Here is a 24,023-nt window from a genome sequence, read left to right as displayed (position 1 = left end):
GTTCAGGAATAAATTACATTTTAATTAAATTTTTGATCAAATAAATGCAGCCTCGGTGAGCAGAATAGACTTTCAAAAGCATAAAAAAAATCATGCTGACCGCAAACTTTTGAACGGTGGTGCAGTTTTCACCTTGAACACCAAGACCTTGTTTTCTTCATGTCCATGTCGCCTCTTCTAAAAAAAAAAAAAAAAAACATTTTTACAAAATAAAAGTATTTTTTTATTGCATTAATTATTAAACTACCACATATTAAGCTCTATTAAAGTGTAAAGCTGTGCATTATACATGACCTGAAAGAAAGTGACAGGACCAGAGCTGTTCCCTTCACCCCTCCAGAGACGTCTGATACGTCTCTCCTGAGACACGAGCAAACAGCTCTTTCTGTGTGTTTAGTGTGTTTGAGGTAATACTGACTGACTGACTGACTGACTGACTGTTCTGAGCTGGATAATGTGTTTGAGCCTTAGGCCCTCTGACTCTGATGTGTCTGCATGCATTTGTACATGTGTGTGACATGCAAAATATACACTGAAACGGATGGGTCACGACCTAAAAATGGGCTGCAGGTCTGTCCTGATCATAACAGCAGGGGCTGAATTGAAAAACAATGCTGAATGTGAATACTAAAATGCAACTAACTTTATATGATCATAGCAAATGTGCTTCCCTTATCATAAATTGTTGGCATCAATGGCTATGCCATCAAACTCTGTAGCATTTTGGAGTGAATTCATCTGTTTCTCAGAAGATGCCAGTCACATTAAGCACAAACCAACATGGCCAGGTTATAATAATAATAATAAAAAAAGACCTAGACACATTACATACGGTTCACTTGATACGTGGATAAATATGGGATTTATTTTTCAATAAATTGAGTGCTGAGAGCATGAAACTAGAAAGAAACCAAAATTCACATTTCACTCAATTTTATATAACATTCATAACTTGTTTTGGTCTGCCCAGGTGAGAATAAATTATAATAAATATGATTAAGGACATTTTGGTGTTTTATCCTCTTTATTTATAAGGATTGGATGAAGGGAAGAGGCAAGGACTCAATGATGCAGAGTTGATGGGCTTTTATTTAATCAAAAACGAACAATCTAGCACAGGACTGAGGAGAACACAAGGAGAAAAAAAAGGAGAGGAAATTAAGAGGAATCTACGGAGCCCCCCTAGTCCCACTTTGGCAAAAAAAAAAATATTATAACTATCTTGTGGCCTCAAGATAGTAACTCGTGGCCTCAAGATAGTAACTCGTGGCCTCAAGATACTAACTCGTGGCCTCAAGATAGTAACTCGTGGCCTCAAGATAGTATCTCGTGGCCTCAAGATACTAACTCGTGGCCTCAAGATAGTATATCTCGTGGCCTCAAGATAGTAACTCGTGGCCTCAAGATACTAACTCGTGGCCTCAAGATACTAACTCGTGGCCACGAGAAAGTAATTTTTTTCAAGGCGAACGTTCCTTTTAATGTTTCCATGGCGACACGTCACGCGATACACCGCAGCCACAATAATACTGTATGACAGATGTGTCGCTTTTATTTCGCTTTTCCATTTTTATTCAGAATATTCACAAACTTGCTTACCATGTCATCAACTAGCCCCTGAGAGTACGGCGCCACATAGAATGTTCAGTGCTGCCAGATTCAAACTGTGCTTTCGCGCATTGGCTGGCGCTGAGCCAGAATCGGACGCGTTCAGCGCTGTCATCACAACTAAGCAGTTTTTTCAACTTTATAATGTTTATTTTTGGTTTCAGATATTTAAATACACATAAGCACGAGTAAAACAATACATTTGGAGTGTGTAAAACACACTGATGTCTGTGAAGCAGCAATAACAATCTATTCAAATATAATTTGCCGACATGTGTTATTCATATTAGACAAACATAGTGCAAGACAAGGAACTATAAAGTTTACTCTATTCTTCTCAGTTCACCGGCCACTTTCTTGCATTTATTTCGGGAGAAACTGATGAATTTACGTGCTGTAAATCCGACTGACAGGACAACATTGCAGCGCCCATCTCATGTTATTATAGAGATTATTTATAAAGGTTTTTAAACGAGCCAGAGTCGGACGCGTTCAGCGCTGTCATCACAACTAAGCAGTTTTTCAACTTCATAATGTTTATTTTTGGTTTCAGATATTTAAATACACATAAGCACGAGTAAAACAATACATTTGGAGTTTGTAAAACACACTGATGTCTGTGGAAGCAGCAATAACAATCTATTCAAATATAATTTGCCGACATGTGTTATTCATATTAGACAAACATAGTGCAAGACAAGGAACTATAAAGATTACTCTATTCTTCTCAGTTCACCGGCCACTTTCTTGCATTTATTTCGGGAAAAACTGATGAATTCACGTGCTGTAAATCCGACGGACAACATTGCGGCGCCCATCATGTTATTAGATCAAGATTATTTATAAAGGTTTTTAAACGACTAAACACACTCACTTACACGTATGTGAGAATCGGAATATCAGATAGCTAGTTGATGACATGGTAAGCAAGTTTGTGAATATTTTGAATAGAAAAGGAAAAGCGAAATAAAAGCGACACATCTGTCATACAGTATTATTGTGGCTGCGGTCAATCGCGTGACGCGTCGCCATGGAAACATTAACATGGAAACGTTTGCCTTGAAAAAACTCACTTTCTCGTGGCCACGAGTTAGTATCTCGAGGCCACGAGTTACTATCTTGAGGCCACGAGATATACTATCTTGAGGCCACGAGTTACTATCTTGAGGCCACGAGATACTATCTTGAGGCCACGAGATACTATCTTGAGGCCACGAGTTACTATCTTGAGGCCACGAGTTACTATCTTGAGGCCACAAGATAGTTATAATAATTTTTTTTGCCAAAGTGGGACTAGGGGGGCTCCGTAGGAATCCAATAATCAGGTGACAAGAAAGGTGATGTTAAAGGGATAGTTCACTTAAAAATGAAAATTCTGTCATCATTGACTCACCCTCAAGTTGTTTCAAACCTGTATGAATTTCTTTCTTCTGTTGAACACAAAAGAAGATATTTTGAAGAATGTCAATGGGGTCTATTAACTGTCTGGTTACTGACATTCTTCAAAATATCTTCTTTTGTGTTCAAGAGAAGAAAGAAATTCATACAGGTTTGAAACAACTTGAGGGTGAGTAAATGATGACAGAATTTTCATTTTTAAGTGAACTATCCCTTTAAGACAATAGACATCAGAGCACATTTGTTCACACAAAACGAACACTCACCCCCTTCGCTCACAACAAGAGACAAAACATGACTGTCCAAACCCAGACACTGAACCGAAACCGAACTAGACAGAAGTGTCAGAATCTGAACACCACGCTCCACACATTCAACGCAGACGAAAGAGCCAAATCGGAACCAAACGCTCATAATGACAAGAATAAACCAAAGCGAAGTGACACAAATGTTAATCCTTCAAGCATCTATTTGTTTTCTATTTTCCTTTCCTAGTAAGCTAGTAAGACTCCAAGAATTCACCCATAACACCCTAGAAAACACCCAGAACACTCTTAACCCACACAGCAATGCAACATAGCAAAAAAGCAAAGAGAGCCGTCCAGAGCAGGTCAGGTTTAGGGTGTCACAGGCCTGATGATCTGTTGCTCCAGCTCAAGGAACAGTCATGTCTCTAGGGCACAGAAATGCCCCTCTGGCCCCGCAACTTCATTTCATTAGCGGATCAGACCGGCATCTGTTCCTGTCTCGCTCCTCCCACGTTCACACCGCCTCCCGCCATTGCCACAGGGACCTCAATAACCTTTATTCCTCAAAGCAGGTATCCATGTTTCTTGATTGAGACGACACAATTGGCAGCAGCTGCAGCATGTCGCACTGGCTCCAGGGCATGTGCATTAAGGAGGTTATTATTGCAAGTGTTTCATCTCAATATCTTTTAATTTCTTGAAAACCAGTGAATGGATGAAGACACAGGTGGTATATCTTCCAGAAGCACTGTCATTAGAATCAGTCTTTCTCCAAGGAAACAGCAGAACACATGTCTGTCACGCATGCTGTGAAATATTGTGCAAACATAAAGCTCAACGAATGTCACAGTTAAACCAATATACTGTTATACTATACAATAGGTCAAACCAAAGAGCTGTTTATTGACAGAGAAGCAGAGCAGTTATGCAGGTGAGTAATGAAGAAGTCAGAGTAATATTAAGCAGATGGATACTGAATAACTAAGAGGCCGTTTACACGTCACCGTTTTTAACTAAAAATAGATTTTTTTTTAAATGCATTTTGGCCATATTTACATGACAACAGTGTTTTGGGGGCCTGAAAACGCTAACTTTTGAAAAAATAAACAATTGACAGATATTTACTTCTAAGGCACATCCGTTTGAAAGGTTTTGCATCTGAAAATTAACTGTATTTATAATCTTTTCTTTTCTTTTTTCTCAGACAATTCCCGTTTTCACCAACGTTTGAAGTGTATTTTCAAGTTGAAATGTTGTTTAAAATCAGTTTTCATCAAATTAATATTAACCTGATACTTTATTAAGTGTTTTTTCTTCTTCAATAAAATGACCCTGGGTTCTCTGAAAGCATATAAAGGACATTTTAGCCAATAAAACAGGCAAATGTAAACCAATCAAATGCAATTTTCACATGCATATGATCTATAGCGCTATAACATCCCAAACCGTCGTAAATGATTTTTCATAATAAATTCCACATCTATAGCAACGGAAAAAGACAGTATTGCAGAAATCCGCCCTTCTCGCTCACAACAAGCAGATGTTGGAGAAAAAAAAAAAAAAAGTTTGACCAGAGGGCAAAATAAACAATTGAATTTTCGTTAACCCAGCTAATAGAATTAGCCGGGATAAAGTAGAGGCTGTCACAGGGTCGTGCTCTTAAAAGCCAGAGAGAGTCCACAGCCAACAGAAGTGGACCAACACGAGGACCGGTGGACACCTACCAGCTGAAAAACACATCTGAAGCGGGATCAAGAAGTCAACAGAAGAACAATCCATTTGGGAGTTCTCAAAAGACGACAGCGTAAGGAGATTTTTGACGACTTGTGACTTCAGATCAGCCCAAAAACATCACACTAAAGACCAACAGAAAGGGCCTTCAAGTGGAAGACAACATAGGCAATGCGTCTTCTCAACAAAGACCTGCGGTTGCAAGACGTCACCCTCATGTACCTCACCGTTTTGGCCACTGTGGTGGTGCTCTTGGTGGCTTCCTACCAGGCTCCTGCGCTCCCCTCCAGACCCCCCCTGGCCTACCACATCCCGTTAGACCCCTCGGGTCAGCTGGAGCTGTCCTGGAACATCAGCTATCCCACCCAGGAGGTCTATCTCGAGGTGAAGGTCAAAGAGCTGCACCACGGCCTTTTACTGGGCATGTCCGATCGGGGAGAGCCCACCAACGCCGACTTGGTCATTCTGTGGGACGACGGTCAAAAATCCTATTTTGGGGTAAGAATAGTCCATATGCTTTGGTTTTATGATGTTTTTTTTTCTGTATGGTGTTGGAAATGTGCTCCGGGGATAGTGTAGGATTATGTGCTTTTATGAAATACGTATTTGAGATGAGCAGAAAGATGATGCAACATTATGCAGAATCATGTCAATATGAGTGTTTTTCTTTTTTTGGTAAAAGGATTGTTCTGCCACAAATTAAATGTTGTCATCTTTACTCACCACACCATGTAATTCCAAACCTGCATGACTTTCTTTCTTCGTTGGAGCATAAAAAAAGGATATTTTGATGAATGTTTCAATTGCTTTTGTATGTACAATCAGTGGAGTCCAATGTTGTTTTGGACCCCATTGACTTGCACTGTATACACTCTGAAAAATAAAGGTTCTTTATTGGCATCGATGGTTCCATGAAGAACCTTTAACATCTATGGAACCTTTGCTTTGCACAAAAGGTTCTTTATAGTGGATAAAGGTTCTTCAGATATTTAAAGCTCTTTTAAGAACTGTTCACTGAAAGGTTCTTTGGGAAACCAAAAATGGTGTTGGCTATGGCGTCGCTGCAAAAACCTTTATTTATGGACAAAAAATATTAAGAGATTCAAAAATCTCGTGGTCCACAGAAGAAACAGAAGTCATCCAGGTTTGGAACAACATAAATAATGACAGAACTCAGAGACCGTATTCGACTTTTTTGTTGTTGAATAATGAACGACTAATGACGAATTCTAACCTTTCGGTCAAAGCAACCTCTCTCCGTTGCTCTGAAGAGTCTGGCTTTATAGATCTTGTTATGATTGCCTGGCTACAGCAGACGCCCACACACACACCCACACACACACACACAGACACACACACCCGTGCACTTCCAGTTCAGCCGTATAGAGCAACAACCCTTCTAACATTGAGCTGAACAGCTCACATCTGGGGCCGCACCCCAAATAAAGTGGTTGAAGGAAGGTCATGTGTGTGTCAAAGCCCCTCTTCATTCATTATGCATGATTTATTTCATTATTTTGCCTTTGGATTGCACTGTTCAGTCCGTTTTGAATAAATGTTGTATGGCCAGCCGCTCGCCCTGCCTCCCTCAGCGTATGTCCAGGAGAAGAGTTACTGACAACAAGTCCAAACATTGTAGGCTGGCGGTAAATTCTGAAAGAATTATTGGTTAAAATGTATTTTGTATTTTATGATGGTTTTACCACTTTAATTTACTTTTTGGCAAATTGGTGGCAAACTTTGAAATAACTAACTTGTGAATTCGTTTTTCTCAGATCATTATGTTGGGTAGTTAATATATTAATTATATATACACTACCTACCGTTCAAAAGTTTGGGGTACACATTTTTTCCCCCACAAAATGTATAAAACATTTATTCAGCAAGGATGCACTAAATTGATTAAAAGTGACAGTAAATACATTTATAATGTTACAAAAGATTTCTGTTTCAAATAAATACTATTCTTTTGAACTTTCTATTCATTAAAGAATCCTAAGGAAAATAAATTATCACGGTTTCCACAAAAATATGAAGCATTGATGATAATCAGAAATGCTTCTTGAGCATCAAATCGTCATATTAGAATGATTTCTGAAGGATCATGTGACACTGCAGACTGGAGAAATGATGCTGAAAATTTACAATCACAGGAATAAATTACATTTTAACATATATTACAATAGAAAATATTTCTCTTAATTTGTAATACTATTTTACAATGTTACCGTTTATACTGTATTTCAAATAAATCAAATAAATTGAGCCTAGGTGAGCATAAGAGAGCTATTTCTGAAACATTAACTTACCGACCTCAAATAGATAAACAAAGCTGATGTTTGTTTTTGTGATTGAATGTGATATTCTTAGGATGCATGGAGTGATAATGAAGGCAGAGTGATGCTGGACACTCATCAGGACTATCAGCTGCTGGAGACCCATCAGTCCTCTGAAGGCTTCTTTCTGCTCTTCAAAAGACCATTCAGCACCTGCGACCCACACGACTACATCATTGAGGCACGTTACAAAACCTCTGAAAGTAGAATAGCAGATAGAGGGCGCTGAGGTGGGACAAAGAGACAGTTGCATGATAATAGAGTGCAATAGTCTGGTTCCGGAAGGAAAAGCTCCGTTATTTTCTCCACAGGGAAACTGATTTTGAACGATAACTTTTAAACCTTTAAAGACAAACCTACTGTGAGCTACGAGGTTGTTAATCCATAGTTTTTGCTTCTGTTGAAGCCGTCAGCCTGCATTATTTCAGCTTATTTTTAAATAATCGTATTTAACAGCAGAATTCCTAGTGAAAGAATACGTTACCCATGATGCTGTACAAAAAATTACACCAATCAGTGAGACATAAAGTCTTCAGCTCCGCCCACTCCTATGAATCAATGTGAATGATGTAGAGTCGATCTCTCTAAGGTCTCAAAATACTGAAATATTTGTGTATATCTATATGCATATTTCGCAATAAACTTAAAATATATTGTTTTATATATATATCAACATTTGTACATGAGAACAATGTACATTTTATATTTATCCATCGGTTTTTATTTGATTATGCTGTTCGCATTGTAGTTCTTTCCCCTTTGTCATTTTGTCCGATTTTCAAAAACTTTTTTGCTTCAAATCAAAGTTTGTAATGCTGTGATTCACCTCGGAGCTGATTGGCTCGGTTCATGGCTTATAACTCTGTAATGAAGACTTTTTTTTTTAAATCCCTAAGGGAAAAATTCTTCCAGAACCAGCACTCTATAGTCCTTAGTCATGTTAGACGCCATATTGAATTTACCACGGGTGAAAACAAGGCTGTGAGGTATAAATAGACTTAGTTTTTACTATGTCATACACTATATAAAGGCCCAGATCATTTAATTTTAACAACTCATAACTTTCAAAACTGAGTTTGTCTACTGAAAGTTTTTTTTGTCAGATGAACAATTGGTATGTTAAACAACAGTAAAATCCATTGAACGTATTGGAAGTATTATTCAAATACATTGAAAGTATTTGATTTCTCACAGCCTCATTTTTATTCCTGTCAAAAAATAAATATGGCGCTACCATGACTAAGGGATATATTAGGTCAGAAAATAAATTTTTTTTTTTGCTTTGTTAGGGGAAAAATATTTCAGTCAAATGCATTAAAGACCTTGTCTTCATTTACTCACCCTCATGTTGTTCCAAACCCTTCCATTCGTCCATGAAATACAGGCCGAGATGTTTTGAAGAATGTCCGTGCTGCTCTTTTCCACAGAATGATCATCGTCAGCATTCCGTCTAAATAGTTACTTAGTCATATGGGTCTGGAAAAACCTATGGGTGATTAAATGATAACAAAAAATCCTTATTTCCAGGAAGGCACGGTCCACATAATCTACGCCTTGCTGGAGCATCCGATCCTATCTTTGCATGAGCTCAACATTTCCCGTCTCCAGCCTGGCGTCCAGCGGGTTCTGCTCCTGCGTCCGGACACTCTGTCCCTCGCTCTCCCGAGAGATGTGCACGCCCTGGAGGTCCTGGCCCCTGAAGTCATCATCCCCACACAGGAGACCACGTACTGGTGCCACATCTATCAGCTCCCGCCTAATATGCCCAAGAACCACATTGTCAAGGTAACTTGAAACTCTTGGAGCCACTTTGACCAATTATAACGCTCTTTAGTCAAACACTTTTGTAAGTTTGCAGTGATGTAAACTGAATCTGAATGTAATTATGGAATTTGCTAAGGCAGTTATCAGTACTGCTATTAACTCTTTCCCCACCAGTGTTTTTGAAAAAAGTTGCCAGCCACTTCCAACTTTTTTAAAAATTATTAAGTTCATGGCCCCCAGAATATTTTGTTGTGTGAATATCTGAACATGCAACATATCAAAAGAAAGAACAGACCCTCTGTGTTAAAACAACAACAACAAAAGACGTTTTATTCTAGCTTCATGCATTCCTTTTTTTATCAACACTTGAATATGGGTAAGTTTCATAAAAAAGCAACATTTTTGTCAGACACTATGTCTGAATCGGATTCAAAAGATGATCAAAACATAGATGGAGTAGATCGAGTCCATCAACACCCCTAATGCTTCACAGTCCAATAGCTCGTCCTGGGTCGACATTTCATTCAGTAACGTTAGGCAGTTTTGATTTATATGCTTATTTATATGCATTGCAGTCGGTCCCTCTCTTTTCAGTGAATTGCAAAAGAGAGCCTTGTTTTTGTCCATTGTGAGATTTGAACACATGTGGCTGTTCAAGTAGAACTTTCATTTCTTTTAAAAATGTGAGACATAATGCTGAAGGATGGAAAAGGACTACTTATGCAAAAAAACGAAACAAAAGTACTCCAAGTAGTATGTCCAAATTCATACCAATCGAAAAACAGTACAGTAGGCAAAAATTTGTGGATGACCTACTACTTAAACTGAGATTCTGGAGTGTGCATTTTATGGACACTTTACTATCCCATGAGGCCACAGGAAAGGATTTGTGAATAGCAGTGAAGCGACGCAACTGGCGCTTACGAATGTAGTGTATCCAAATTCAATTCATGCTACATACATTCCGTGTCTTTTTGGACTGTTGGTTAACATGTAGTCAGTCACTATATCACACTCGTTCTGTTGTTTGACAGAAAATATGTAAATGAGATAATCTTTATTGGACATTCGGCTATATATTATATCAAAATACAGTACATGAGCACGGATTAGGAGAAGAAACCGATGTAAAGTGCTTACAATTGGTACATGACATCATCTAGTAACATTTAGTGGCTTTTCCTACTTTTCCATTGAAAATAATTGGCAACTCCATATATTCATACTATACTCACTCATTTATACTTTTTGACCATTGCAGTAGGTCCCTCTCTTTTCAGTGAATTGTTTTAAGTCATAAATTTCAACTTTTAAAAACACGTCCATTTTGAGATCCTGCGTTCTTTTACGCTGCACTGTCGGAGTTTTAAGTCTTCATTTTTTTTTCGGCAAGCAACTAAAAAGCAATTAAGTTTCTCCTGTTTTATTCGACCTGATCCCATGGGAAAATATAATGTTACAATGTGGCGATTTCGTTTGAATTTGTACAATTCAAGTATGATTATTAGAAAAAAGCAAGCATGAAGGTCCCCTACTAAACAAACCCGTCTCTGGGGTGTAACTAGGGGTAAAATGCATGACACCGTTTTCAGCTAAAAACTGAAAACGTATGCGTTTTGACCGTTCATTTACACGACAACAGCCGCGTTTTGGTGGCCTAAAAACGCTTACTTTTGAAAAAGGGTTTAAAAATGCAGCTTTTTGAAAACGATACCGTTATCATCTCCGTGTAAACTACAAAAACGCGAATCTGTGAAACAGTGATGTCATGTGCATTAGTATTGTGTGTTCAGTCTAGAGGACCGTAGTGTTTCTTTACAAAGTGACATCGCCATCTACTGGCCTGGCATGAATAATACAGCGTTTTTAGTCGTTTTCGAAGATCCATGTGAACGGGGATTGTTTCGACAACGTTGTCGTCTGTAGGCGAAAAACGCAAAAGGAAAACTTGGTTTTATTGCACACTCAGTAAAATAAGTTTTCGGACTTATTTCCCCCTTCCTGTTTTTCTGCAATTTATATCTCTTCATCTTTTTTTGCAGTACGAGTCTGTAATCACTCCTGGTAATGAGGCCATTGTTCATCACATCGAAGTGTTCGAATGTTCCCCTCAGATGGACACCGTACCTTCATACAGCGGCTCCTGCGATTCAAAGATGAAGCCCCGCAAACTCAATTACTGCCGACATGTTCTGGCTGCCTGGGCCATGGGAGCGGAGGTACACACGTGACTGCATACGGCATTTACATAATATATAATTAAAGCCACAGTTCTCTTAAAAAGGAAAATTTTGTTATCATTAACTCAGCATGACATTCAAAACCTCAATGGCTTGCTTCCCAGATAGCACACGTACGTCTACAAGACGTCTGTTAAAGATCACTTCATCTGGAAAGCATCTGCTGTTTACTAACATCTGATAGACGTCTTTAAGATATCAGTTTTACATACATTCTAAATCATAAACAATTTAAAGACATTTTCTAAACGTCTACTTGACATCTGACAGGAAACGTCCAATAGACGTATTGCAGATGATCAAACATTATAAAAAATACGTCTTCCAGATGTAAATACGCACATCAAATAGACGTCTCTGTGATGTACGTATGCTGTGGAACACAAAAAAAGATATTCTGAAGAATGTTCACCCTGCTCTTTTCCCATACAAAAAAAATAAATTAGGGAGTGTCAAGCTCAAAAAAGACAACGGAAATTCCAATAAAAGTAAAATGACACATTAGCATTGCATCAAGTCTCCTGAAGCCATGTGATAGTTTTTGCATGAGGAAAAGAGTGAAATTACGGTCTTCCTCTCTGCTGTAGCTCTGACACTTCTGCATATTCCTACATCTCTTGTCACAAATGTCTACTTTCATGGTTATCCTCTTTGACTGCATGCTTTCGCAATTTTTCATCATGAAGCATATCCGTAGAGGTCACTTTCTACATCAGTTTCTCCCTGTTTAGCGCTAAGTTTGAGAGCTAAAAACAGAACATATGATTATCAGCATCTTTAGGAGGCACACATACAGATGGGCTTTTTCTGTGCCAATTCGCCCACTCTAGGTAGGTGCCAGTCAAGGTTTTGAGCAGAACTGTGAGCCAATCTGAAAGCAGAGGCGTCCTGATAAATCACTTACGGAGCCAAAGACCGATGCCGAGCTTGAGAGATAGAGAGAGAGAGAGAGAGAGAGAGAGAGGCCTGCAATGAGATTACATGGGAGTACAACAAACACAAATCATGTGTTCTGCTAGCTGCCAATGTCAAGCTGGAGAGATGAGATTATGTAGCAAAATTTAGATGTTTTTCTTCAGTAGATTGCAGTTTGCCCTCCCCCCCCCATCATTTCGTTTTTAAATGTGTTTTAATGCCTTGTGAGAGAAGGAGGGGGAGTGAGTGAGAGCCAGGAGAGTGTGATAGAGGAACGGGAATGGGGCGAGAAACTGGAGGTGGAAGGAGGACGGTTATGTAAAGCGGTCCTTCGCACACGAGTTCTAAAACAGATAAGGGTTTAGGTTTCGACTTTGCAATCCTTCATAAGTCTAAAACGATGGTCGTGAACTGTCATGGATCTACAGGACTTTTCTGGCTCTGACTGAGCCGGAGTTGGCATAAGCTTCTTGTGCATTGGCTCAAATATCTTATAGCCTGCAAAGCATAAATCAGAAGCTTCACTGCACCACAATCAATCTTATTAAAGTTCACATACAGTTCTGTGTCTGTACGCACAGCCGTTCTACTACCCCGCCGACGCTGGTTTGCCTCTGGGAGGAGAAAGTTCTTCAAGGTTCCTTCGTCTTGAAGTTCATTACCACAACCCTCTCCTTATATCAGGTATGCAACAGGCACACAAACCATGTGAAATACTTAAGCCCAGTTGCTTGATGATGATGAAAATGCTGCGTCATATTGCACAGTATACACTTACTAACACTTAGTGCATTGCATTATGGGATACAGTATTCTGCACAGTGTGCTTTGTTGGAGACTGTAAATATAATAGGATCAGAGTATTCTGTGTGTAAGTATTTCTACAACTTTGGTATTTTTTTATGAGGGTCACACTAAAATGGTCTTCTTTTTTTGTTTACTACTATTTTGTTTTACCCTTGTCCCAGAGCCTTTAAATCTTAAAATATGACCATTCATAATACAAATATGAGTTGGTACATGTTTGATTTTGCCCATAATACTCCTGTGAGGTGTGTTAAGAGTGACTGAATCAGCTCGGAAGAACGTTGGGCCGCACCGATCTCAAAGTGTAAATATCAACGATCAAAGATTTTACATACCCGACGTTATTAAGACAGTTGCGAAAGGTAGTCAGTGAAGGACAGTGATGTGTCAGAGATTATAAGTATTACAATGACAGCTCTATATACAAGCAACTGGAATCTGGATTCACACTGGAATCTGATATTGGCCACATTTAAAACAACAATGTGAACAGCTATGCAAAAATTAGTAGCTATAGTTAAAGAAATACCCAATTTGAATAATGCTCACAAACTGTATACTCCATTAAGCGTAAGAATAGCATGCTAGTATGCTAATATCTTTCTTCTAAACTCCTCAACAGCCTGATTTCTCCAGTCTACTTCCTTTGATTTCTAAATGCAGAACCCTTCATCACTCGTTCTGTGTGTGTTTGTCACAGGACGGAGGGATTCCTCAGGCATTCGTTTGTGGTACACTCCATCTCTGAGGAGGTTTGACGCAGGCATCATGGAGCTCGGGCTAGTCTACACTCCTGTCATGGCCATTCCTCCCCGCCAGCGCTCTTTCCAGCTGACTGGCTACTGCACCGACAAGTGCACACAGACGGTCCCGGATCCTCTCAAACATTCCTAAATACTGCACTTCACTCAAGCCAGCCGAATAAATTCAATATAAATTCAACCAAAGCTGCGACTGAAGATAAATCTACAGCATCCAGTTCTAACTGCATTCAGACTTTGAATTCAATTAAAACACATTGGGTGGCTTCCTGAAAATAGATTAGGGCAATTTTTTAACAAATTATGCAATCAAAATAGACTAACTTAGTAAAAAAAGAAAAACACTCCCATTTAGGGTGTAATGAAAGTCTAATAAACCAGCCCACAGTGGCAAAAGCTCATCAACAAAAGAACAATTGTGAAAAACAAAGCATTGTTATATAAGAGAGCATACTGTATAACGTCAAGTAACTCTGTTTGGGCTACTATATCATGAATGATAGTTCAAATCATGTGGCTTATTGAGGTTAAGTTGCAAAAAGCAACCACTCAAAACACCCTAGCAACACCCCAGCAACGCCCTAACATTAAAACCACTTACATTTTCTTCATAAAATGTCAAATATAGTTGACATATTAATGATGAAATATCATTTTTTTCTGTCCTCCAGGCACTTCCTGCAGGAGGTGTACATATATTTGCATCCCAGCTACACACTCATCTGGCCGGCCTCGGGGTGAGAACCGTCCTGGTGCGAGGAGGCAGAGAGGTGGAAGTGGTGCAGGAGGACAGACACTTCAGCACTCACTACCAGGTATTACCAAGTTTGTTTAAGTATAGAAAATTTGTTTATCTTTTACCCTTAATACATTTACCTGGTCTTATTGTGCATGATACATGAGTGCACGACACGTTATTCCAAAATAAAAGTTTTTCCATAATATTTCATCATAATATAATAACTCCACCTCTAAAACAACTGTCCCTCTCTGCTGACATCACCAAGCCCTCTTATTTTTCAACCAATCCCCTCCAACCACATAGAGACCACACCCAGCTAATTGTTCATGAGGAAACTGCAGGGGGTTTGTGGTTTGATGAAAATCTAATAATCAATTGAATAAATTTTTTTAATAAAAATAATTTTAAAATAACAAAGTAAAACATATGCCATGTGACCATTAACCGACACTAGACCGTAAGCAAACTTTAAACATGCAGATGTGCTGTTAAAGTGCCACTATTTATGCTTATACCGTTCATGTAGTGTGTAATATACCGTAGCTGTTTGTTAAAAGGTCTGCAAAGTTTCAAAGATCAAAATGGACGATAAATGGAGTTATTGTCTCCTAAAAGAAAGACGCGATTCTGAACTGCCTGAAAAGAGTCGTCAGTAATTCAAATCGTACCTACGTAAGTTTTATAACAAATTTGCATAATGCCAGCCTATGTTCTTCAGACCGGGCCAACTGACCAATCAGAGCAGAGTAGACCAATCACAACAGACTGGGTCATCTGACCAATCAGAGCAGAGTAGACCAATCACAAAAGACTGGGCCAACTGACCAATCAGAGCAGAGTAGACTAATCACAACAGACTGGGTCATCTGACCAATCAGAGCAGAGTAGACCAATCACAACAGACTGGGCCAACTGACCAATCAGAGCAGAGCAAACAAATCACAACAGACCGGGCCATCTGACCAATCAGAGCAGAGTAGACCAATCACAACAGACTGGGCCATCTGACCAATCAGAGCAGAGTAGACTAATCACAACAGACTGGGTCATCTGACCAATAAGAGCAGAGTAGACCAATCACAACAGACTGGGTCATCTGACCAATCAGAGCAGAGTAGACCAATCACAACAGACCGGGCCATCTGACCAATCAGAGCAGAGTAGACCAATCACAACAGACCGGGCCATCTGACCAATCAGAGCAGAGTAGACTAATCACAACAGACTGGGTCATCTGACCAATAAGAGCAGAGTAGACCAATCACAACAGACTGGGCCAACTGACCAATCAGAGCAGAGCAAACCAATCACAACAGACTGGGTCATCTGACCAATCAGAGCAGAGCGGGCTCTCAGAAAGGTGGGGTTTGGAGAGACCAGATCGAACAGTTTTAGACACTGTGAGAAAAGAGGAGATTCTGAAATGTATATTATAAGAACATTAAAGTGTTTTTTGACCTTGGATGCATGTAAACGTATTGTAGGAGACCTCCAAAACAAAATTAGGAGCCTTTAAAAAAGCATATTAGGGGCACTTTAACTTATTTATGTCTTGTCTTAAAATCTCAGGGGGAAGGGAAAGTGTATATTTAAGGTGCTGTAACTGTTCACCATGTATTTTTAATTTAAGTTTTTTTTTCAGTTGACTTAAATACTTTTTAAAAGTAAATTTTTTAATTTTGCTCCATGAATGCAGTTTATAATAGTTTCAGATGACGTGTAGCATGTCACATTGACTGCAGCACACTGTTCCCTGCTTGAGACGTGTCAACCACCCACGTTTCCCTGCAGTATACCTGAACAGCTGACGGGTTCATCACACCCACGCCATCTTTCATGCTCACATACTCCTGTTATAAAAACCTTTAATTGAAATACAAGTGATTTATTTCTGTACAGCCCTTTTCAAATCACAAAAGAAACATAATATTATCGCATATTATTGTATATATTTTTAGGGCACTGCTATGTGGTTGATACAATTCTAATAGGCCATAGAAAGGTGCTATGCTAACAAATTCAGATGCATTCAGTTTTGGTTCTCATACATATTGTAAAACGAATGCTAACATTTGTAACCTTTTCCTTTTTTGTGCAGATTATCCGTGTTTTAAAGAAGATGGTGACTGTTTTGCCAGTAAGTTGCTCTTCACACATGTAAAAGCTGAGGCAATATTTAGATGAGAGAAAGAGAGACGGTGCAGTGCAGACTTTACAGGAAACGCCTGGAGCCAGCAAGCCACCAACAAAAGCACAGATCTACTGCATTTAGACTGTCAATACAAGCACCCACACACGGCTGAGGCTGCCAATCTAATGCTAACCTGCCAAGAGACATTCATTCTAACATGCTCTACAAATAGCGGAGTGCTAAACCCCATCTGAACGTGTGTGATTGCTGCTTTGTGCGTTTGTCTACCCAACAGGGCGATGCTCTCGTCACAAAGTGCACGTATAACACTGAAGACAGGAACAAAGTTACAGTGGTAAGTCTGAGCAATAGCACATGCTTACACGTGACACAAGCACTCAAATACATTCTCTCATGTGAATTTGGAGGATCTAGACGCCACAGATTGATTGGATGGAAATCAAACAAGTTCAAAACTCTCAGAATGAGATTGTTATCATCCTGCACAATATAACACAAGTTTATAATACAAATTTAACTAAGAGCTGCTTGAGCTAAATTAAACCCACACTGATAAACTATTACATTTAAGCTACTACTGTTTAATAGGATACAATTTGTCATTCATCCAGGTAAACATTTATGCATATATGCAAATAGGCATTACTGACCCAGTCTGTTGTGATTGGTCTACTCTGATCTGATTGGTCAGATGACCCAGTCTGTTATGATTGGTCTACTCTGATCTGATTGGTCAGATGGCCCAGTCTGTTGTGATTGGTAAATGGACTGCATTTATATAGCGCTTTCAATGGACCCATGGCCACCAAAGCGCTTTACATATTGCCTCACATTCACCCATTCATTCACTCATTCATACACTCGTTCATACACCGACGGCGGTGTCAGCCATGCAAAGTGCCATCCAGCTCGTCGGGAGCAGCTGGGGTTAGGGGGTCTTGCTCATGGACACCTCAACACTCGGTCAGGTGGAACCGAGGATTGAGTCACCAACCTTCCGGTTTGTAGACAACCTACATGAACCACTGAGCCACTGCAGCCCCTGATTGGTCTACTCTGCTCTGCTCAAATTAAAGTCCCCTGTAGTCAATAATTTTATCCTTTAAAACTAATTTTTGATCACAAAAAGTACATATTAAAACCTATTTTCCTGTGACATTTTCCCCCTCATGCCTAAAAATAGCTTGAATGTAACTCTACACCCTTGCTTCATTTAATATACGCGAGAAACCAATCAGAGCAGAGTAGAAACGAGAAAGCCTGGCTCGCAGTCTCCGCTCTAATTCATCCCAAAGCTGTTCTATCGGGTTGAGGTCAGGACTCTGTGCAGGCCAATCAAGTTCCTCCACACCAAACTCACTCATCCATGCCTTTATGGACCTTGTTTTGTGCACTGGTGCGCAGTCATGTTAGAACAGGAAGGGGTCATCCCCAAACTGTTCCCACAAAGTTGGGAGCATGAAATTGTCCAAAATGTCTTGGTATGCTGAAGCATTCCTTTCACTGGAACTAAGGGCCAAAGCCCACACCATAATCCCCCCTCCACCAAACTTTAAACTTTGCACAATGCAGTCAGGCAAGTACCGTTCTCCTGGCAACCGCCAAACCCAGTCCAGTGAGAGTCCACTCTAGAGTCCAGTGGCGGTGGCTTTACTCCACTGCATCCGACGCTTTGCATTGCACTTGGTGATGTAAGGCATGGATGCAGCTGCTCGGCCATGGAAAACCATTCCATGAAGTTCTCTACGCACTGTTCTTGAGCTAATCTGAAGGCCACACGAAGTTTGGAGGTCTGTAGCTATTGACTCTGCAGAAAGTTGGAGACTTCTGCGCACTGTGCGCCTCAGCATGCGCTGACCTCGCTCTGTGATTTTACGTGGTCTACCTGATTTCGTTCAGAATCGCTTCTTTCTTTTAGGAGACTAAAAAACAGCATTATAGAGGCACTTTAAAAGGAAGTTCACCTCAAAATGGAATAATTATTTACTCACCCTCGTGTCATTCCAAACATGAATGACCATAGGATCTCTGTGTGTATTGTGTAGAATTGTGTTCATTGTCTTCTGATGCTACTGTATATAACAGCTTTGTTTGAGAGAAACAAACATTTTACTTCACTTCAAATCAAGTGGCTTTGTTTTCTCACTTCCGCAGGGTGGTTTTGGGATCATGGAAGAGATGTGTGTCAATTACGTCCATTATTATCCCCGCACACAGCTGGAGTTGTGCAAGAGCCACGTGGACACAGATTACCTGCAGAAATACTTCAGTCTCATCAACAGGTACACCACAAGTCCACAAAACATCCACTCAAAAACAACAAACATGACCTTCCTGTATGACGTCTAACACATCCCAGACAGTCATTACCTCACAATGAGAAGAAAACCTTGAAAACAGCAACACTGCTGTTGATGTGTCACAGCGCTCTGACCCCAGTCGGGCTACAACAACAACAGCATACCTGAAAATAATGTCTTTCTTTGAGACTAACTGCCTGAGGACAAGAGGAATACTTTCAATTCCTGTACGAATTCAGACGGAAAAACAGAAATGAGTTTTCTTCAGCAATGCATAAACAAAGAGAAGGCGATGACATTTGCATTCATCCATTTTGCACAGGCAAATTGCATTTTCTAGCTTAAAAAAAAGCAATTTTTCGACATTGTTGTGAGGTCAGACCAATTATGAAAGTGGTTTCGTGTCTATGCAACCAAATGACCACTTCTTGAGATGTTTTGGGGGTGGAAAGGTCTACCAGGTTTTGTTGTATTGTCATCTGTGTAGGTTTCAAGGACGTGAGGGTTGCAGTTGTCCTCAGACTACTGTGGAAGAGCAGTTCTCCTCAATAACCTGGGACGGCTTCAGCGGGGATGTGCTGAACTCCCTCTACATCACTTCCCCCATCTCAATGCACTGCAACCAATCCTCCGCCGAGCTCTTCCCCGTAAGCACAACACTTAAACCACGATTTCACTATCTCGGACAAACTGGAAGCCATTCATTTCCAATGGAGGGTAATACGGGAGCTGTGTGAAGTTATGACCATATGAGTATGCAGAACTTTTAGATTCGGATGTGTATATTTAAACTTTTGTGGCTATACCTCATGTGAACCACCCAACTTTATATGGTGTATTCTAATCAAAACTGAGATTAGTGAAGAACATTAATATACTAATATTTTTTTTTAAATCTACTATGTTCTTCTTACATATTGGCAGGCATTTGTTTTGTGTGGATAAATTCATACATTCATTTTACCATCGTGAATAAGCGGAGGGTAATGGCCAGTATTGGGGAAAGTAACTTTTACAACATTGTTACAATATTGCGATACTCCCTTTAAAAAAAAGTTACTAATTACATTACTTAGTTACTTTTTATGGAAAATAATGTTACACTACTTTTGCATGACTTTTTCTCACCTGCCTGAGGCTCAGTCTCTTCCAGGGTTTTTTACTGAGAAGTTCTCTTTTGTTTAAAGCACCTTCATTAAAGACACATTTAGAATATTATTATATTCTGAGCACTTAGAATATTTCCTCACCCCCAGAATTATGTATGCCATACAAAATATATCTTAATATTACAGGTTACATTACCTACTGTACAACTCTTTTTATTGAAAGTTGAAAGTAATGCGTTTTGTTACTTTTGTCATTTTTGTCTGTTCGCGCACATTCATTAGTGTGCAGTGACTATGTTATGGAGAAGAGAATTTTAATTACATTTTTTAAAGTGAATTAATTAAATTGAAATGTAAGCATAACTTTTAAAAAAGTAACTCAAATATTAGTGTAAATTTATAAAGTAATGTGTTACTTTACTCGGTACATCAAAAAGTAATCTGATTACTTAAAGTAATGCATATTAGTTGTAACAGGTAACAAGTAGCACTGGTAACAGCTGCTTGTACGATGGGCACTAGGGGCCAAATGCAACAATCGTTTGCGAAGGTTGGTGACAGTGGAAAGGTGGCTTTTGAGTTTTTACAGAAATGGTGTTTAAAAGTGAATATTTGAGTACAAAATATTTGGAAATTCTTATCTTGCGCTCATAGATTTGATTAGAATCAGATCCGAAAATCGAAACTCAACAAAGAAAACCTTGAATTTTACTTTCTCAAACAGATTAAAAAATAACTGCCGCACTTGCATAGTGTGCATGTATGTATTCTTACATACATATAACTTATGATGTATACGCATATTTGTAAGTTATCATCGAGAGTTGAAAAGCAGTTGAGCTGCTTTACAATTTGTAGAAACAGTGATACATTTTTTAAGGAATCGTAGAAAGTTCAAAAGAACAGCATTTATTTGAAATAGAAATAAATAAAAAATAACATTATAAATGTCTTTTCTGTCACGTGTGATCAATTGAACGCATCCTTGCTGAATAAAAGTATTCATTTATACCAACAGTTTTAAATTAAATCTGTAAAACCTTGAAATGAAAAAGGATTCAAACAATATCTGTCCTCGAAAGCATGTATATGAATGGGATTTAGAGGTTTAGGGTTCATATAAACAACTTTAAAATTGGATTGGATTCATTCGGATTGACAAAAATGAGTCAATGTAACCATACCTAATGAGAAAATGCCACCTCAGGTTGAACTGAAACTTCATCTTTACATATTAACGCTCAAGTCTTTTCTCTTAGGGCCAATGGGAGAAACAGGAGATCCCGGTGGTGACGGCAGAGCTGCAGAGAGCCCCGTACCCGTGTGAATTAAACCCTCGAGCGAGTGACAACCCTACAGAGGTCCGGTCTGACAGCAGCGTCTGATGCCCAGACACGTATCTGCCTCCTGCTGAGCTCAACCTTTACCACTCCGTGCTCAACGACAGATTCACACAGCAGCCTGGACACTCTGGAGGAGATGTGCTTTAAAGTTATCACATTAAATCAATCACTAAAGTACTGTTTTGTGTGTAGACTATTATTTTAGATATTACATTAATATTTGTTTGAGAAGGTGCACTATGTAAAAAACAGCATTTATATGGACGAAGGTGCACTACACTTATTATTGTGAAGTATACACTGAATACTGTCAACTATTTAGAAGATAGTTAAATAATGCACATTATGCAATGATGAACATTTCTAATAGTAGCAGGTTAAATAATGCATGCTTAAATTCCATGGGTGGCGTCCAGTTTTCTCCGAAATAAAAAATATTTAAACATTTTTATAGTTTTGTTTTGTGTAAAACCATCTAAACAGTCCAATGAAATGAGTCAAGAAGTTGGTGTTATTTACGGTTCTTTCGCTACACTGGAAAATTGAGTGCAATGCATTGTGGGATATTTTTCCAAAGCACTATGCTGTACACTTGAACTAGTACATCTGACAAAATGTGTAGTATGCATCCGGGAACTCCATGCGTACAGAAGATCTACACCGACGTTCAAAAAGTATGGGGTCGGAAGTTTATTTTTTTGCCAATTTAAAATAATCGTATTTTAATATATTTTAAAATGTCATTTATTCCTGTGATCAAAACTGAATTTTCAGCGTCATTACTGCAGTCTTCAGTGTCACGTGATCCTTCAGAAATCATTCTAATATGATGATTTGATAGCATTATTATCAATGTTGTGCTGCTTCATATTTTTGTGGAAAACAAGATGCATTTTTTTTTGGACGAATAGAAAGATGAAAAGAACAACACATTTCTGAAATAGAAATCTTTAGTAATATTATAAATGGCTTTACTGTCACTTTTGATCAGTTTAATGTATCCTTGATGAATAAAAGTACTAATTTCTATCTTATTGACGCTAAGGTTTTGAACAGTAGCGTATGTTCTCCTATTAGACAGAAAAATACAAAGAGTTACAGATTTCACAATATGATAAAATTAGGTTTTATTCTTCATAAATTTTTCAAATTTACACTTCCAATTAAACAACATATAAAGTTAAACAGCAGTTAGCTTCAAGGCCAGATTTTAGAAAGTTTTTACTATTATTAATTATTACTAGTAATGAGGAAATACCATAAAATATTAATATAAGTTTCTCTTGTTCTGTCAGGAAAATACAGCGTACAAGATGATCTGTAACATGTACACAAAACAGACCTTCAAATCAAGACAATATCTTTATTTAATTCCATAGATATATTTTTGGCAAACATTCATTAATCCCTATTTTTAAATTTGACATGTGACCACTGAATAACATCTTTGATGCACAGCTATTCAATGAAAAAAAACTCACAAATGTTCAAACCAGCACAGAAAAGTAAGAGTCAGGCTCATGATTGCTCACTAAAATATGATTTTCTGAAACCGATGCAGTTTAAGGCACAGGAAGATGCTGAACACTATTCCACTGAAAAAACATTTTTTGAATTTTTTAATTCACATTAGTACTTTGTTCTTCTATGATCCGTTATGGTGAATCATCCCTTTAAGACAGTGAATATAATAAATCCAGAAGAAACAGTCATTTGTTTTGTCCAGGAATGCTGATGCTGATGTGTTGGATAACGGTCTGGATCAACTACATTCTGGCCTCGTGCACTTGTGGAGAGCCGTAGATCCCCTTAAGACGCTTGTTTTCGGGGTCGAAGGGTGATTTCAAGTGAGCTGTAGCTTTGTATATGACGCCCATCCTCTCCAGCGTGAATTCACCACTGCGGACGAAATCAGGGCTCACCTGCGGGCCATTGAACACAGACACATTTGAGTGAGATGGATATATGATTAAAACTAAAATTTATATCAGTGTCAAACCATGCAATGCAAATGAGGTCTGCTCTCCTCACCTCCCTCTCTTTCTATCTTTCCCCTCGTGCTCGCTCTCTGTCAGGGGTTGCATCTCTTTTTAATTAAATCTGAAGAAGCTGCAGGCATTACCCTGTGGAGTCGAGATCAAGACGCATTCGCTGGAAAACTAGCCTGACCTCTTTAAGTGGGCACATTGCAGCATTAATGGACACATTGGTAGATGTCCACTGATTGGCACTGAGAATGAAGCAGAACGCTGTGGCTACAGTAACTAAAGCACAAACTATTGTGCAATGGCTCTATGTACAGATGAAACATACTGTTTGCTCATGTTATTAATACAGAGAGCAGTGTCTTGAGCTCCACATACTCCTGTGTGTATTTAAAGGCACAGTAGTTCAAAATATTAATATGTATTTAGTACTTAGTTTCTTCAGAGAATCACAAAAAGAGACTTCTGTTTTCTATACAATGAAAGCGGGCGTTTTATACGGGTTTATACAGTGCAATAGTCGGGGTCTTGAAGGAAAAACTCCATTCATTTTCTCAATAACAGAATTGATTTTAAAGATAACT

At 38.9% G+C, this 24,023-nt stretch overlaps 2 protein-coding genes across 3 annotated transcripts in view; one reads left to right on the top strand and one right to left on the bottom strand.

Annotated features, from left to right (window-relative positions):
* Positions 1-4,910: 4,910 nt before the first annotated feature.
* Positions 4,911-21,895, top strand: dbh (dopamine beta-hydroxylase (dopamine beta-monooxygenase)). Its single transcript, XM_084400235.1, has 12 exons — positions 4,911-5,483; positions 7,356-7,502; positions 8,849-9,106; positions 11,128-11,304; positions 12,822-12,924; positions 13,748-13,914; positions 14,480-14,623; positions 16,649-16,687; positions 16,977-17,036; positions 18,857-18,984; positions 19,490-19,649; positions 21,371-21,895. Exons 1-12 carry the CDS (start codon positions 5,157-5,159, stop codon positions 21,494-21,496), a joined length of 1,836 nt encoding a protein of 611 aa, XP_084256361.1. The 5' UTR covers positions 4,911-5,156; the 3' UTR covers positions 21,497-21,895.
* A 669-nt stretch (positions 21,896-22,564) lies between these two features.
* sardh (sarcosine dehydrogenase) overlaps positions 22,565-24,023 on the bottom strand; it is a 64,326-nt gene continuing 62,867 nt past the window's right edge. For both annotated transcript variants that reach the window (XM_084400542.1, XM_084400543.1), the window contains exon 21: positions 22,565-23,376. In XM_084400542.1, coding sequence (XP_084256668.1) covers positions 23,221-23,376 — 156 coding nt within the window. In that variant the 3' untranslated portion in view covers positions 22,565-23,220. The remainder of the gene's footprint in view (positions 23,377-24,023) is intronic.

Source organism: Rutilus rutilus (genome assembly GCF_951802725.1).
Source record: "Rutilus rutilus genome assembly, chromosome: 25".
NCBI classification, from domain to species: Eukaryota; Metazoa; Chordata; class Actinopteri; order Cypriniformes; family Leuciscidae; genus Rutilus; species Rutilus rutilus.
The sequence above is the reverse complement of the archived record's forward strand: the minus strand, read 5'-3'. Positions and strand labels throughout refer to the sequence as shown.